The sequence below is a fragment of the Sycon ciliatum genome, chromosome 1 (genome assembly GCF_964019385.1).
Source record: "Sycon ciliatum chromosome 1, ocSycCili1.1, whole genome shotgun sequence".
In the NCBI taxonomy this organism is placed as follows: Eukaryota; Metazoa; Porifera; class Calcarea; order Leucosolenida; family Sycettidae; genus Sycon; species Sycon ciliatum.
The window spans coordinates 72842172-72860464 of NC_088643.1; the positions used below are offsets into that span (position 1 = coordinate 72842172).

The 18293-nt window shown below is 47.9% G+C and overlaps 2 protein-coding genes across 2 annotated transcripts; one reads left to right on the forward strand and one right to left on the reverse strand.

Moving 5' to 3' along the window:
* Positions 1–768: 768 nt before the first annotated feature.
* LOC135805330 (TBC1 domain family member 10B-like) lies at positions 769–16390 on the reverse strand. Its single transcript, XM_065319350.1, has 13 exons — positions 15500–16390; positions 14004–14109; positions 12744–12851; positions 12427–12533; positions 5187–5253; positions 4784–4831; positions 4059–4124; positions 3487–3561; positions 2921–2982; positions 2332–2384; positions 2026–2107; positions 1591–1666; positions 769–1415 (listed from the first exon to the last, which is right to left on the reverse strand). The coding sequence occupies exons 1-13, from the start codon at positions 15709–15711 to the stop codon at positions 1335–1337; spliced, it is 1143 nt and encodes a 380-aa protein (XP_065175422.1). The 5' UTR covers positions 15712–16390; the 3' UTR covers positions 769–1334.
* Positions 8342–10749, forward strand: LOC135805329 (beta-galactosidase-like). Its single transcript, XM_065319349.1, has one exon. The coding sequence runs from the start codon at positions 8697–8699 to the stop codon at positions 10578–10580; it is 1884 nt and encodes a 627-aa protein (XP_065175421.1). The 5' UTR covers positions 8342–8696; the 3' UTR covers positions 10581–10749.
* Positions 16391–18293: the final 1903 nt, after the last annotated feature.

Sequence of the window (18293 nt, forward strand, 5' to 3'; positions counted from 1 at the left end):
TCCAGAAAAGTTGACGCCAACAAAAATACCACGGCGCGCCAACCCAAGTGAAGCTGCGCACTCTTGTTTATGTACCAAAAGCACAACTGCAGTTGACAAGACAGTACACTTATCTCTCTCTCTCTCTCTTATCCGGACATCAAAGCTACGTGCACCTCGGTCCACCCAGCACCTCGTCTCTAGTGCACCGTGGGAAAGTTGTAGTGGAAAAATCACTACTCTTTTGCCATTTTCTTGTTGAAGTATTTCAGCGGCAGTGACGTCATGTGCCAGTTATCGAGCCCATTGAAACATATCACAGCATTTTCAAAGTGACCGGCAATGCCCTGTCCCGGATAAGCGAGATGTGATCCGCCCCTCCCTGACTTCTTGCCAGGGAAGTGATTGATTGTATCCACGTATGACTCTGTGCTACCGTACTGTACTGCAGACGCGTGCTTGACCCCATTTGGAAATGTACGCAACAGTGCCCACCCTCTTGACCAAGGATCGCACAAACCCTGGGTTTCGACGGGTCTGTACGATTCCTGGCTCTTGACCTTTGGTCGGTGTACGAGATGCACGAACAGTTTTCGTAGGGTGAGTACTGTTTCATGTAGTACTGAATGCGGCAAGCAGGACTCGCCCATCTGCCCCTCCCCAACGAAGCGTCGAGGAGGTAGGGGCGCTCTGGTGGGATTTTACGGTAGTTGTTTTTGCCGCAGTCTGACCATGCAGGCCAGGATAAGATTGGTTTGCTGCAGTCTGACTATGCAGGCCTCGAACAGATAGAAGGAAAAGCGGAAGAACTCTTTGAAGTATTAAAAAAAAATTAAATAGAAAATTTAAAATATGCTAGAATGCGAACACACTCCCACTACAATGGAGAAGAGCTAAGTGGATAATTATGTATACACGCGTGAGTAGTGGATATGATTCGCTGCGGGAGTCTAGCTAGTGGTTCTCTGTGCAGTAGTAGTACGGCACATGACTGTGTGTTCCTAGCTGTGTATTAGACCCAAGCTGAATGGCAGTGGCCAGATGCACAACAGTATACTACAGTATGACAATTTACCGAGGCGAATATCCGCAATCTTTTCTAATTGTCTAATCTCCACCTAATAGCACTGCTATAGTTTGCCTAGAACAATTTGCATAGGGTATGCAATGTGGGGTCAACGCAATCATTTGATAGAACCAACTGGAAAGCATGCACAGCAATGCACTGATGAATGGTGATAAAAAGACATACAACTGTTTGCAAGGAATCTTTGCTCATCAACGCGAATATCGGGAGGGAGAGGAAGGAGGGGAAAGGGGGTTGGGTGGCAGGAGACATTCAATTTTTCAGCCATCTATATTTTATTGGTGCTTTTTCGCTCAACTCGAGTGTGATGACGTACCATGACCTTGCTTGTGATCGGCATCTTCAGGTACTGCACAGAAAAGAAAGGAAATAGCACGCGCGAACCATGTTCACAAGGTGTCACAGTATGCCAGCATAGCTAGTGTCCCCTAAAAAAGGGAAGCATCGAAGGTCTCTGTAGCAGCAGATTGTGTGCCACTTGTCAACATTTCAAGCTTAAAATACCCCATCACCAGTAAGCTTACCTGTGGTAGGAGGTTGTCGGCGATGATCACTTCGCCAGGTAGCTCTCGAACCAGAAGGTCATTCACATCACTTGTACTGAGGACAGTATAGGACACAAGAGAGCCACAGGTTATGATGCATGTGGCTGAAATTCACAGCTTCAACACTACCAATGCACAGCTTCAACACTACCAATGCACGTGCACATGCATGCAACAAAACTGAACATCCTGTGCCTTCCTACACAGAGCAGTACACAGATCACGCATGCATCAGGAGTTCATGTGATTGCCTTTGAGCTCCCCTCCCATCGAACAAGAATGCCGCATGATTCGAACTCTATCGTCAGTGAGTATCGTTACATTGCCGCATGGAGTGTTCTGCAATCCCAGATCGACACCTACTGTATGCTGCACCGTCATGCACATGCGGCACTGCCCAATCACCAAACTGACCATTGGTATTTTTCGCGCTGACTTGGTGATCCAAGAGTCAACTGCAAAATCGACGCTGCAACACGGAATAGAACTTTGATGCCTGCACGCACAGGGAAAATAGCAGTCAATGAAACAATATAAGGTTAGGTCTGGAAGTTTTACTTGTACATGTGACAGAACAGCATCATACCGGATGGAGACACCACACAGGGAGAGGGGTAATCAACTGAAAGATAAACTAAAACTGACTGCACTACACGTGTAAAGTGTACTGGTATAGTATACTGGGATGCCGCAGTGTAGCACGGCACATGCACCTCCTACCTTCAAAGAAAAACATATCAAGGACGCGCAGTACACAGCTCCACTCCAGTGTCCTGCAATGAAATGCAAAGTGTTACACACACAGGCACAGAGATTACAAATGAGACACGCACAAGCACACAGACTATAGATGATACATGCACAAGCACACAGATTATAGATGATACATGCACAAGCACACTGCTTACATGAGGCATGAGTCACACCACAGCTGTGAGCTACAGTCAGGTCATGCTTTTAGGGTCTACTGTAATTTCACAAATTTCGGTGTACTTTTATTTTCGGTACTTTCGGTGCGTCTGTTTCATATCTAAAATTTCAATACACCGAACAAATACTAACACACATAATCCAATAGGGAACTGCTTCTCTGTACCGAAAATTTCTGTTCATCTAACCTGGCCTGTTGCCCTCATACCGAAAATATTGAGCACTGGAAATTGCTGAAATTAGAGCATGCCCGTTCCATAGCCTATAGGTAAGCGACCTGGAGCCTGACAAGGCCTGGGCTGCAATTTAAAAGCGGACAATGAAAGAACCATCACAAGCTACGGTAGGCGCAGAGGACCTTCCTTCACACATGGCTTACCTGGTGAAGATACACAAAAACCACGGTGGCAGGTAAGTGAGTGACGGAATGCCAAGTAGCTTCTGCAGGCGAACACAGAACAATGATAGAGTGAATATACCGCCAGGTCATGATAGACGTTAAGTCGGCAAATCACACATACTGTAAGACATGTTACTGTCACGGGTTGCCAATTACATACTCCAAACTAAAGGCTTATTAGGCATTTTAGGGCTGTCACGAAATTTGTTGTGGTGAAGAAATTTATTTTCTTGCTATATTATCCTGTCTCAGAGTATCCCAAGTAGCAATGCAGTACAACACACGAGCTGCCATCCATACGTATTTACAGAAAGTGGTACAGTACTACATGGTTGTGCCCATTCCAGTATTCATTGCTACGGCCGTGGTCTTCAGATGGTATATGCAGTCATACCAGTCATACCCGATGTGTGCATGCGTGTGTGTGTGTGTGTGTGTGTGTGTGTGTGTGTGTGTGCGCGTGTGTGTGTGCGCGTGTGTGTGTGTGTATGTGTGCAGGCAGTTAGATAGTACACTGTACATACGCACTGTCACGGTGCACTCACCAGGTGATCATCAATGTCCGGTAGTGTTTCGCTGAGTAGGTCATCGAAGATGTCTGCATCGTTCAGCAAGGGCACCTGAGAACGCAAGACGCCGGTGGCAGAATGAAAACTGTCAACCGTGCGGATACTAACCCTCGGTCGTGCATGAAAAAGTGTCCTTATTGGCGAGTTGTTGGTATTCGTGAGGTATGCAGTCAGATGGTCACTAGGTCTAAAGATTGTGCCATTATTAGCGATTTGTTGTTATTCACACAGTTGACTCAATGGGATCAGGTTACATGTACTGCATTGCATGTATTTCACTTCCTTTCAATGCTAGCATATTGAATAGAACAATTACATCCACCTAGTCCAGTACATAGTACATAGCTACCTAGGCCAGTACAAAGTGACTTGGCCAGGCCACAGCCTGCCACACATGCTCGCCATACCCTGGTGTGCACTCTCACGCCTCCCTGATCCCAGCTAACATCGGGCTACAACATTCTCGTCATACAGCACAAGCAGAACCTGATTCTCAAACGGGATACTACAGATCTTTCCTAATTCTTTACGATGCCGTTTAGCCTCACCATTCCGTCGGCAAAGTAGTTTGGCAGATAGTTGTCGATGATGGCGACAAACACCCAGAACGCATCCTGAGCAGACAAGGCCGAGTGAGATAGAGCAGCACAGTGTTACATGGAATGGACAAGGAACATCTTGCGGTGCGTGACAGATTGCACATACTAAAAGCCGGTTGTACCGTGACACACCGGAAGCAAAACACGTGCCATTGCAGTGGAGAGGCTCTTCAGACAGACAGTGCTTCACCACGGTAAATACCAAATAGACAGCAGTTACATGAACAACATTGGTGATACAGTAATACAGAAAAGATAGTTTTCTACAGTGGCAAAGGTATACTAGTACATGTACATGTCAAACTAGACAAGGAACACAATGCATACGGCCGAGGTCAGTGAGCAACCAAAGCAGTTTGACATCTTATCACTGTAACACAAGCGCACATCTCCCCCCCCCACCCCTTTCTCTCTCTCTCTCTCTTTCTCTTTCTCTTTCTCTTTCTCTTTCTCTTTCTCTTTCTCTTTCTCTCTCTCTCTCTCTCTCTCTCTCTCTCTCTCTCTCTCTCTCTCTCTCTCTCTCTCTCTCTCTCTCTCTCTCTCTCTCTCTCTCTCTCTCTCTCTCTCTCTCTCTCTCTCTCTCTCTCTCTCTCTCTCTCTCTCTGTGTCTGTCTCTCTCTCTCCCTCAGCTGGATAAGCTTAACAGATGCCGCACGGTGTACGTTGTGACTTACCTCTGCTGGCATCACAGTCAGTAGGCTGCCAGCTATGTCACTCATGGCCTAAATAGCACCCAGAAATAAGTCAAAATACACGCATACATGTATTTTTGTGCAGATCGGGGGGGGGGGGGGGGGGGGTCACAGTTCCAGCATTTCTCAGAGAAATACAGTAAAGGGCTTGAAAGTGCACATTGGTTCACATACAGGTAGTATACCCCGGCATCATTGGTCTCCGCCGGGTGTCGGCACCACAGCTGTCAAGCCTCTACTCTGCAACAGAGCCAGAAGTCCTAACCTTCCTGGGCCGCAAGGCTGGCTATCGGTTCATATGTCCTAGTTGGCATGATATGCACTGTTGTTGCTTATACAACCATTAGCTGTGTATGCTGGAGCGCAGCTGTAAGTGTTGTCGTACCTGAGTATAACCAATCGCAGGGTTGTGAACTGCGTAGCTTTTGAGGATCTTCAGAAGATCGGCTTGCCTGCAACAGACACAAGCGGGAAAATGGAAGAGAAAAAGCCAGAATTCGAACCAAAGCCAATGGGGAGGAGGTGTGTGTTTTGTGGGGGGGGGGGGGGGGGGGTGGTGGAAAGAAATCAAATCTTGCATCCTAGCTGAGTGGCTAGTTCAGGTACCTTACACTGGAACCGCAGGGTTCAAAGTTCAACTTCAAACCCAGTAACGTTCAATAATAAGAAATAAACAAAAGTTACAAAACCTGTATTTTGTTGTTCACCTTGCTTTGGAGAGCAGGCCCTAGAGAGATGGCAAAGTCATAATTAATTTGAGTGATGATGAATATACCTCCAACATGCCTGACACTCTTGTATGCATTATGCCTTGTCAAGTACCCCCCCCCCCCCCCCCCCCCGGGTACATCAAGCATTACAATCACAGTAATGCTCCCGGATGTGCCGTGTCTTTGGAAGGGTGGCATGTCTTCAGAAAAATAATAATCAACATCACCGTAACCTGACTGAATTCTTCTACGATAGCATTGTACTTGGACCCGAGTCTTGGGGTTACCATATCTATGTTGTCTTGCTAATGCCAATGTGTTCTAGAAACGACTGGCAAAACTGCAAAGTACAGCTGACCTCGGAAAATCAAAAATTCTATTGCCAGTATTGGACAAAACAATCGTTCCCTCGCAAAGATGGGCCAGGAAAGGACTATTTAATAGTATTATTAGCAGTGTCTGCTCTAGGATTGTAGGACAGCCGGGTACACGTGTACCTGGCGCAACCATTTCAACCGGGTCGGAGCCGGGTACACACGCACCTGGCGCTGCCTCACCAGCCGAGTCACATGCTCTAGAACTAGTTGGTTGGTTTATTTTAATTCGGACAATAAACGGAAACTAGGCCCAATGATATTAAGACGAATGGATAAGCCGCATTTAGAAAAGAGAGCACAGGAATTAGAAAATTACGAAAGAAGAAGAAGTATCTGACAGACTGACACCTACAAGCAGGGAGTAGTGCAATACCATAATGGTATTGCACTACTCCCTGCATACCAGCCATGTAGTCAGTCCTTTCAAAGTTTCAAAGTTTCAAAGTTCGAAAGTGTAAAGTACATGTACCAACTACTATATTTTCAACCAGGTCCAAGCGCCGCCCAACCGGGTGAGCCGGGTCCCCCCCCCTCACCCGGGGCTGGAGCAGACACTGATTAGGTGCAGGTGGTCACCTGGTCACGGTACCCTGCACTGCTGCCGGTGCATGATACATCCAGGATTCAGGCAGGATCTAGGAAGACGCCAAACCACTGACCTTGATCAGGTGATGTGTCATGTCCGAGGTACTACTGCATGCACTCAGCAGCACTGTATGCTATCTACCAGTAGGCAGTACAGGTCGTCCCCCGTTAATACGAGTCCGGTTAGTACATAAACCCCGTTAGTACATAAGAAATCTCAAGTCCCGGACGAAACGTGGTCACTTCCATACAAATTTTGTCGGTTAGTACATAATTCGTTAGTACATAAACCCCGTTAGTACATAACATTTCTCGGTACCCGCATGCCACCTACCTCAATAGTACATAATTTGTTGGTCTTTTGGCCTTCCAGTGGAGGCAGATCGTGTTCTAGTTTCTACTTGTGGACGCAATTAGCTCAGAAATCAGAGCGCACATCACAAACCGACAAAGCTCTGTTTTTTTGGAGTGACTATACAGGCGCGGCTGGGCATGTATCATGCAAACTGTAGAATCTTCGCTAACTGTGACCGCGCCGGTATAACATAATTTTTATGTTATATCGAGGGAATCAAGAATATCTCGCTGCCTAGTCATGGTAGCAAGAAACACTCAGAAAAGCAGAAAAAAGTGAAAAATTCTGGTACACAAGCAAGTTATGTACACTTTCGTTTAGTACATAAACCCCGTTAACCCTTTACCGGTCTACCATAAGCGTACCGATACTATAGTATCGGTACGTTTGGCCCTCATTTTTTTGGGGTCTTGTTGCTAGGAGACAGCTAAAATGGCGCTCTACGCGTAGCTGAGGTCCAAGGCTTTCTGACGATGTGCAAAACAACCATGCTTACCATACAAATTTTTGCCGTATCGATCGACTGAAGTTTGTTGAAATTGGAAAAGACGACCATCCGCCATGCGCGCATTTCAAGAATGCGAGTGCATCTCTTGGGGCCGTGTTTGACAAGCGCTCTGAGAGCAGTAACATCACTAGTCCAGGCTGGATGTCCCGGGAGGTTTTGCAGTGTAGTGTGTTGAGAAAAAGAGCTCCGTTGAGTCCTGCTAGTTCAAAAATATATCGTCCACGAATGAAGAAACAAAATTCTCCAAACAGAGAGGAAGCCTTCTTGCTGCCGACACGGCGACAGCGACTGTCACAAGGACTCGTCAGGTGCGATCAGCTGATTCGCCTGGCTGTGAGAATTACGGCATGCGTAAGCTCGCGCCTGAGTACTCATCTGAGCGAGAGTGAATCTGACGCGAGCAGCGCTGAGATGAACAAAACGAAACTGCGATATCGTGCAATGGGAATTGCTGCTGCTGGCGTATCGCCGATGGCGAGGTGTTGGTGTTCAATGGCGGTATTGTAGAGAGCCTACATTTCTTGTAAAGACGTAGCCCTTACCTGATTGTTTATCGTACGACTTCAGCTCCATCACGAACTTGGTATGCCCTTCGTGCTGTGATATTCGTGTATTTCATTCGCAATTGTATTTTCTCTCAACTTGAAGGGCTACCATGGGCCCTATCCTTGCCTGGACCTAGTCATATTTGAATTTTCTGGACGCGTTCAGGCACACAGATTTTGAAAATATATGGTTTACCCATACCTACATCACATGGTTCTTGAGTTATTGCTGGTTGTGTGTACATGTGTTTGCGTGACCACCCCTCACATACATTGAGTTAGACCGGCAAAGGGTTAATACATAACATTTGTCAAGTCCCAGAGATTATGTATTAACGAGGGACGACCTGTATCACCGACTTATCAGCTACAGTACATGTAAGTGGGGCGCTGACAGACTAGACAGTTTGCTGCTCTCGAAGGCCTTCGAATCCCGGACTTGAAGTTGAAGTAACAGTTAGTTGGAGTCACGTCAAGAACGACAGAGTCTGACCTCGCGGCCAGGCAGACAGACCTACTCAGGTGTTGCGACACACCTGCTGTGCAGAAAAATACTAGTACTAGCTGTTTAGTAAAACTCAGTTACAGTAAGCTGGTCAGGCGATTTCAATCATAGCGAGTAGTCACCACTGGTCACGGACGGGACAGCAGGACTTGAAGTTGAAGACGCCGTTAGTTACGGTCTACTGTACTGATACATTTTGCAGGTGCTGCACTTACCAGGCAGACGTAGGGAAGTAAACACGTTGAAGAACATCGAGAGATCTCGAGAGCAACGAGAGGCGGACGATCGCCACAAAGCACCGGTGTCGAAGATGATTCTCCAGCGAGCATGCCTCTTCACGATCCTCCTACTGGTGGCGGCGCATGTACCCAGCACGACGGCGGACTGGAAACCAGCAGCTGCTCCGCTGTTGACGAAGTGGGCAGCAGAGGTAACACCGGATCAACAAGCCGAGTACCCGAGACCGACGATGGTTAGAGGCGAGAGCAGCTGGGCGAGTTTGAATGGACTTTGGCAGTTCGTCTCCAACGTTTCCGACCTAAACACACCGCCGTTCGGCAAGACCCTGGGCGAGGAATTGCTTGTGCCCTATCCTATCGAGTCGCCGCTGTCCGGAATCCGTCGAACCACCGACAAGGATTACATGTGGATGAGGCGGACGTTCACATCGTCCTGCGCAAATCAACGTACCTTGTTGCACTTCGAAGCGGTCGACTGGAATTCAACGGTGTACGTGGACGGCCGAATGCTGGGTTGGCACGCAGGAGGCTATGACGCGTTCAGCTTCGATATCACTGACATACTGGCAAAGAGTAAGGAGTCACCACACGAATTGCTCGTGGGTGTCTTCGATCCAACTGGACCCTGGCCCATCGGAAAACAGAGTCGTGGCGCGGTCACACACCCAGGGGGCATCCGATACACATGCACAAGCGGTATATGGCAGACAGTGTGGCTGGAATGTGTGCCCGATGTGTTTATCAGCGATATCTTTAATCAACCATCGTTCGCTGAGAAATCCGTGTCCGTTACAGTGAACGTGAGTGGTGCGTTGCTAGGATCAGAACCGGCGGAACATGCTGCTGTCGACATGACTGTATCCATTATCGTGTCGATACGGGATGCGGACGATGCACTTCGTACCATTAATGGCACCGGTTCACCCAGCAGCCCGGTTAAAGTTCAAATCCCGACTGATCTGGTGAGGCCCTGGTCTCCGGACAGTCCAGAGCTATACAACATAACCGCTATGCTTATCAGCGGTGGCAAAGTCATCGACACTGTCGACTCATATTTCGGCCTGCGCACGATCAGCGTGACAAAGGACAAGAACGGTATTCCGCGCCCCATGCTCAACGGCGAGTTCATTTTCCAAGCCGGCACGTTGGACCAGGGCTTCTGGCCAGACGGCGCATACGCAGCGCCGAACGATAATGCCCTGGCGTACGACGTACAAGCACACAAGGACATGGGTTTCAACATGGTACGCAAACATGTCAAGGTGGAGCCGCGTCGTTGGTATTACCACACGGATCGCCTCGGTCTGCTGGTCTGGCAGGACATGCCCTCGGCAGGTAACCAAGACGACGTCCATCGGCAGCAGTTTGCACACGAGTTGACTCGCCTGGTCATGGGCCGACGCAACCATCCGTCAATCGTCCAATGGGAGACATTCAACGAAGGCTGGGGACAGGCATCAGAAGACTTTACTAAGAGCATGGTGCAGCTTGTTCAAAGCCTGGACCCACATCGTCTCGTTGACGATGCCAGCGGCGGGCACTGTGCCGGTGCTCCGGCGTGGACAGGTGGTTGCTCTGGCAATGTAACCGACCTACATCACTATTCACCGCCGGCCAGTCCAAAGGTGGATACAGCTGACGGACGGGTAGCGGTGCTCGGTGAGTTTGGCGGCATCCTGTCCGAGGTTGATAAGCACCAGTGGGCGCCGGGACATTGCCACGCTTACACGAAAAACGTAGATGGCAGCGGGCTGGCGTCGCTCTACACGACCTACATGAGCGCGGTCGGTCAGCTGCGCGACTCTGCGGGTCTGTGCGCCTCAGTCTACACTCAGATCACGGACGTTGAGACCGAGTGCAACGGAATGATGAGCTACGATCGAGTCATGAAGTCCAACGCCACAGCAATCGCAGCAGCCAATAAGCTGGCAACCAAAGCAAAGGTCATGCTGTGACCAGGTGACTTGGGAATACGGGACCAGTGCTTCAGCACTGGTGTCAAATACTACTTATTGCATGTTAAAAGGCGAGCTGATGCAGACCAGCCCATGCACTTGCTTCTTGTGCTGGCGGTACTTCAAAAGTATTCTATTCAATAAACACGACTTAAAAACGTCGTCATCATCTTGTGTCACGTCCTTTTGTGTGTCTGCTACGATTTCGTAACTACATGTAGTTACTGTTGGCATGGCTCTGGTGATACTGATGCTCCCTTGTCTAGGGACCACAAGTCAGAATATAATTCGTGCTGAAGTATAATTATATGAGCTGGTTACGAAGTTGCCAGGTAGCATTTTAAAGTATGCCTTCTGAGCACGTGTAGGCTACACAAATTGAACAACATATAAGACCCTTCTGGGTTGTACACCTGCCCGGTGCTGTGACCCGGTATCGATAGAGTTTGCCTTGGTATCTGAAAGTAGGACGTCACAAACGTTATGGTGGTGACCATGGAATTTGTTTGTAGCAGCAGCCCAGCCTGTGATATCAGGCTGAACGGCGGGTGTCAAAGGAGCAGCAAGCATGTACATGTAGCACAATATTTAGAACAGTTGCTGCGCACTGGTCTGTCCACTACCATACAAAGGCATACAGTACTATTGAGTCAACTTTCTCCTTTTTCCTTTATGCCTTCTTCACTATAAGAACATGCTTGTTCGGCTGAAAAGTGATCCAGCAAATCCTGCGCTGCTAGACTGGGTGCTTCACATCCGCAGCAGGACGTGTTCGTGTCCACACTGGGATTCCAAGTACCATATTCAGGGTTCTAGCCAGGTAAAAATAGTAGGGGGGGGGGGGGCATGGGAAACAGTTACCCATTATCCCATTTTTCCACTTTCCAATATTGTCTTGCCACACTAAATGCAACGTATGTGGCGAATCCCCGACTTCGCCCCAGACAAATATGCCTTTATGAGCCATCTAATAATGACTTTCGGCTGCATTTTCATTGAATTGCATGAAAAACACGAAAATCGGAAAATGAGAAGGGGGGGGGGTACTTTTTCACAGGGGGGCGCTGCCCCCCCCCCACCCCCCCTTTGGCTAGAACCCTGATATTATTTTCCGGGGTGTTAGCCACACCGGGTCTAAGCTGCATCGATGCATCGCCCTCTTCAGGTCCAAAATTCGTTTTTTTGGTGACATTCGGTATATAAGCCGCATGTCAGACTAAGAATATTTTTACACATGAACATCCGAAGAAATACTGCTTGTCACTGCCAGGAGTCCAACCAGGGACTTTCACTGTGCTGAAGCAAGCGATGCTCGTTGTGAGAGCTGTGGGTTTCCCAGATTAGTTGTTTCTTATTTGTCGAAGTCATTCCGTGTTATAATATTACTACTCTGTTCTGGCGTACTACCATGCCAATACTTGAAATGTACGCAAGGACTGATCTGAGCCGAAATGCCCGCGGATGTTGATTGGGGTGAAGCTTATTGAGGACTTTGAGTAGAGAGAGCGTTTGGCTCAGGCTTATCCGACTTTCACTTTGTTTTATCTGTATTCTCGTGTCACCTGTGAATCCCTGGATGCCATAACTGTGTTTCTGGAACTAGTGTGTGTGTGTGTGTGTGTGTGTGTGTGTGTGTGTGTGTGTGTGTGTGTGTGTGTGTGTGTGTGTGTGTGTGTGTGTGTTACCTCGGCTGGGAGACAGTAACACTCTCGGTCAGTAGTCTAAATGCGATGAGCCTACTCAATGTGGTCACCATGCCACTGAAGCAGAGATCAACGTTTGCTTCCTAGACTTGAAGCGTCCATGCCGTGACGCACAGTCAACCTAGGATTAGAGCAGAGCTTACCCTTGTCCTTGTGGCGACTTGAACATCTCAAACTTCGGAAGTGTTCTGTGAAGATCTTTCCGAATCTGCTCCATCACTTTTTCGTCCACTTCACCAGCAGCCAATTCCTGAAAGAAGGCAAATTGATGGAATGACAGCAGAGACGGAAACTAACATCAGTTTGTACATGGTGGTGTTGTCCTGGTTCAAAGGCCTTCCGATAAATCCATCTGCCTTGTACAGCATGCAGTGGTATCCATACCCGATGGAAGATGTCACTTGTAGCATTCATTAGTCAGTTCCAAGCGCAGACGGACAACCAAGGGCTCGTGACCTACCTCGAACCGACGTGGATTCTTCTTTTTCAAGTGTTCAGCACCAGAGAGAAGCATCCAGGCCTTGGGTCGGATTGACTGCGGAATACCCTTGCGACACCTCTTCTTTACCTGCAGGAACAAACCGAAAGCAATTCCCTACGGAGCTGAATCTCACGTGTTGGCTGGCCACCACAGTGCTGCTCAATGAAGTCTAATCAATCGAGTCCGGTGCCACCGCCGCCGAGCGCTGTGCAGCCCTAGACCTGCGAACACTGGGACGTGAACTGGTACAGGGCTACGCAAACCGGACTCATGAAACCGGACTCATGAAACCGGACTCATGAAACCGGACTCATGAAACCGGACTCATGAAACCGGACTCATGAAACCGGATCCAATTGCATTGAGCAGTGCTGTACTGTGTGGTAAAGGTCTATGCCAGTAGAGGAGGGGGGGGGGGGGGGGGCTTCATCAACAGTTCACTAACGACAACAATATACCACTGTAGTACTCAATCTCCACACACAACACACACACACACACACACACACCTAGAACTCCACACACACCTACAACTCCACACACACCTACAACTCCACACACACATACAACTCCACACACACACACACACACACCTACAACTCCACACACACCTACAACTCCACACACACATACAACTCCACACACACACACACATACAACTCCACACACACACGCACAACTCCATACACACACACACACACACACACACACACACACACACACACACACACACACACACACACACACACACACACACACACACACACACACACACACACACACACACACACACACACACACACACACACACACACACACACACACACACACACACACACACACACACACACACACACACACACACACACACACACACACACACACACACACACACACACACACACACACACACACACACACACACACACACACACACACACACACACACACACACACACACACACACACACACACACACACACACACACACACACACACACACACACACACACACACACACACACACACACACACACACACACACACACACACACACACACACACACACACACACACACACACACACACACACACACACACACACACACACACACACACACACACACACACACACACACACACACACACACACACACACACACACACACACACACACAACTCCACACAATCCTCATACAACTGCAGTACGTGTTACAGTATTCGTGCTCGGATCCTTACCTTCTCAGGCTTGTGCTTCATTACTTTGTCCCAGTTCTTGATCATGTCTATCCATTTGCGTTCACGACCGCGAAGAACGCCACCGGGTGTCGAGCCATTCAGGTTTCTGCAGCCAACACGAAGACAATCATTCCAGCATTATTGACTGACACAAGTAGCTTAGTCAAGTCAATGCCTGGCTTCAACAGTCAAATGTATGCGGCTTTAAGGACATTCTCTGTTGTGACATGAGCACCGTTCGAAACGTCATGCGCCCAGTCTCACTAGAATTCAGTGTAGCAAGCATGATATCTAGCATGTATTTCTTCGAGAGATATTGGTTGAAAAAGGAAAACACGGTCTCCAATATAAGCACAATGTGTTGTGCCTACGTACAGTCGCGCTTTGTGAAATCCGACCCAAAGTACAAAGCCGGCACTGTGGACCGGTTCCGATTGCATCACTGTATTTGTCAATGTGTACGCCTAGCGGCATTTGCACCACTTCCTGGGCGTTACGGGGCGTGAAAATACAGGTCGCCGTATATGCACGTTGGGTAGATTTTCACTCAGCGCAACTGTACTTGGACTGAGTATCAGGTTAGAATACAACCCTCAGTTGATTAGAGGCCTGGCCACCACCTCCGCTTGTACATTGGTAGTTTCAACTTACTAAACATGCACTGACTTTGGAGTTAGACCAGCCACGTGGCAGACTTTCGCGGTGTTTAATTAAGGGAAACTTCCAGTAACACTTCAGGGTCTGTTGAGCTCGAGCTGCTGACTCAACTGTAGTCTCGGTTCGAACAGGCTGCAATGCATCCATTGCCCCCCCCCCCCTCCAGGCTGCGATCCAGTGTTTCTCAATTGAACACCCGCTCCAAAGTGTGTCATTTTGCACTGCCAACGCATTGGTTGCTTTCCGACGGTCTGCTTCTACGTAATTCGCTACCACCTGGAATTCCTGGATAGGACAGCAAGTTCCGACTGAGAGTATTTGACAAACTGGTGCACCTCCCCTTCATCGGACCAAAACCAGTCGACTCGGCATAGAAAGATTTATTCTGAAAGAACTCGGATCATCATGTTTCATTCATCCGAAAGTTTCCTCCAGACTGGTTAGTGGAACTATTGTATGCAAAAAGAAAAAGAAAAAGAGAGCAAATAATAATGACAATGTTCCTTTGCAGAGAGGTACATGTAGCTTGCATCCATGGATTGTGACAATAGTATCAATACCCATTGTTCAGTGGAAAGATTGACCAGTGCAGTCCTTTTGACCGGATTCCAAGCACTTAGTTCATTGTCAACTTGAAGTGTTTCTAACCTACAGTATTGTTATTATCGTTGCAGAGGGGATCTGGCAAATACTCCGCATCTGGGCCATGGCATGGGACACGCGAGTCAGCTCAGCAGAGATCAGGTCGGGACCAAACTCGATCATCTGGTCAAGGGCAGCATTTTACACAACTGTCAGCTGTTATGCGTGCATGCAGTTACCAGCTCAGATGCACTTACTTTCTTGAAGGATCCTGCGTAGACGAATTTCTACCCATCATCATCTTGGAGCTCACATCTTTTCCCTGATCCTGCCAGGCTGCTGTGCTTTCACCACTAGCCACCGCCGCGTCTACCACTGCAGCACCGTTACTGCCCAGAGCTACAGCTGCTTCGGCGTCAGGGGAAGCAACGCTAGAATCACCGCTAGCCTCCGCCGTTTCTTCCGTCATCACTCCTCACAGCTGTGCTCGGCGCAGCGCAGTGAACGAGCGACAGCACTGCGCAATGCCAAAGGGTCATGGATCCCAGTGCCAGGTCGCAGCTAGACTAACGTCTATCTCGCTCGGCCGGCAATAGATCTAGTACAGTGGAAAGCGGAGACCATCAGGTCGAGACCAGGCTAGTGAGGCAACGCGAGTATCTACCGTCCGCCACACTACTCTCCAGGCTTCTGAGTCACTTGCTCTGCATCTGGCGAGGGCAGTAATCCTCTAGCCAGCCGGTGCGTGATCACCTCACATCATGGCGAAGCAGGCATTCGTAGGTTATTTTCATGCTTCGATGCGCGTTTGGCAGCTCGCCGGGCCTCAATAGCACAGCCAGTTGCAGCCACTGAATAGGATTGTGATACGAAGGACAACGGGTTCCTCGTCAGCCAGAAGGCACCACTAATAGGCACTATCTCACTACATGTACATGCATGACGAGTGAATCTGTTCACAGCAAGCTGTACCTAACACTAGTACACTAGTAGTAGTAGTATTACGCGTGATAGGGCGACACGGTCGGGAAGAAAGGGAGATACATTTTCAGTTTCTTGCAACGTGATACTGAACATCACCACCACCAACAAGGGGAACGACAGCCACGCGACTGTCTTGTACTTGTACTGCACTGACTGTAGCCTGGCTAACTAACGTGTGAGTGCCTAGCATGCAAGTGCATGCAGCAGACCTGAAAGCTGGTAGAAACGATGTATTAAATGCCTACAAACTCAGTCAGGATGAGTCGTGTGAAAGGGGACGGAGAGAAAAAATCCGATGTTACGTATGAACTATGATGATGGGCCATGCATGTTAGCTTTGTCACGACTAATGCTATGGAGTATGGTCATAGAGAGTATTAGAGTATGGTCCAGTAAATGCGACTCTTGCCCCTGGTTACGACTGAGCATGAGTCGAACGATGTCATCCGCATCGATTCACGTAGAGATCACGCGACGAAGGCCACGTGAAGATCTGCAGCGCCCGTACCGGTATACCGGCCCCGTATGCCTTGTCGAAGTTGTCTATTTCCACCATGTATTCTCCCAATACCCCTCCTTGTTGTCTCACTTCCAGCTACCCTCTTCCCAAAGCAGTCGTCACCCTTCATCCATAATTCTTCCTAAAGCTGGCACCTACTTTCGTAAATTGACCCTTTTTTCTTTGAGTGTTGCCTGGAATAAACTTCCTGAAGATATTCATTCACTCATTACAACAGCGAAATTTTAGTATTGCTGTTCGTCGGTATCATTCGCAATCTATGTTTCTTTGAAAGGTATTCCTGACTTTTGTGTCTAGGCTAACCACATCTATGATAGTTTCAATAGTTTGTGTATATGTCAGTTATAGTAGTCCGCAATGCTGCTTTTCTAATTCTCATTATGATTAGCATGCAATGTACTACCCGAAGTACTGAATTTACTTCTTCTGTACGAGGTGAATAGCAGTTTCTGGACATGAAAATAAAATAGAGGCCCACTGGCTGTGTGTTTTACATTTTTCATATCTTTTTGTATCTATTGTATGGCCTAATCCTTCATCTTTCCAAATATGTGACAATTGCTCATGCTGTGATCCCAGAGACTTTATAGCAGGTTGTTTTCGACAGGCCAATTTTTTGGCCTAAATTTCAGTGTATGGAATTCTGGACATGAAAGTAAAAATAGCGTCAATAGGCATCCTATACAGCACAAGTTTTGTTATTTTTTCTATTGGTGGACTGCAGTTGGCCTCTTCACACTTCCAGCCAACAGGTCCAAGACTATACAGCGTCTGAAGTGGAGTGCACATGGGGAAGCCAACGATTCGTCCATTACTTCTTATTTTACTCAAAATTCAAAATTCTCATGCGACATAGTACCACAAAACTCGTTGGAATGCCTCCCAAGAAAAGGCTATCAACAAGGCACCGACACGAGGAGAAACTACAACAACCCAGTTATCAACTACAACAAGAAAAAAACTTCATCAACCTGATTGACTTGACTCTACACGCGACGAAAAATTATTTTACTCGAAATGTCCAGAAATGTACAATGTCCAGAAATAGCAATTCACCTCGTACTCTATATTCTAATGTATCTTCTACCTCTTCTCCCTTACGAACATACTTTCTCATTTTCCATACTTACTTAGGAGACTCCCTTCGATAGGCATCTATTTGCCTCTGGAGGATCCGTGAAATAAAAATCAATCAAAAAAAAAAAAGAAGTATGCGCTCGAGGACATTCGACATGTGGCTACCACTGCTGGGCTACCGTATGTTCCGGAGTATAGACTATCTTGCGCACTTTAGATGTGCTATTTTAGACCCTAAATCGCAGGTGCGCACCAGGGAGTAGTACAATATACAGTATTGTACTACTCCCTGGTGCGCACTATGCTCCGAATATGAAATGCCTGTACCGGTACTTCAATGAAGATTGAAGTGCGCACCCCCAATGAAGATTGGGGATGCGCGTTATACAAAGGTGCTCACTACTAGAATACTCCGAAAAATACGGTAGCTACAAGTCTGTATGCATGGTAAGTGTAAAAACTCTAGACCG

What these genes read in the sequence shown, in the direction of transcription:
- LOC135805329 (XM_065319349.1), top strand. Translation starts at nt 8,697, where the DNA reads ATGATTCTCCAGCGAGCATGCCTCTTCACGATCCTCCTACTGGTGGCG.
- LOC135805330 (XM_065319350.1), bottom strand. Translation starts at nt 15,711, where the DNA reads ATGACGGAAGAAACGGCGGAGGCTAGCGGTGATTCTAGCGTTGCTTCC. An exon ending in ACTACTTTGCCGACGGAATG is followed by an intron (nt 3,562 to 4,058) that starts GTGAGGCTAAAC and finishes TTGCGTTCTCAG; the next exon opens with GTGCCCTTGCTGAACGATGC. An exon ending in TGATATGTTTTTCTTTGAAG is followed by an intron (nt 2,108 to 2,331) that starts GTAGGAGGTGCA and finishes CTGTGCGTGCAG; the next exon opens with GCATCAAAGTTCTATTCCGT.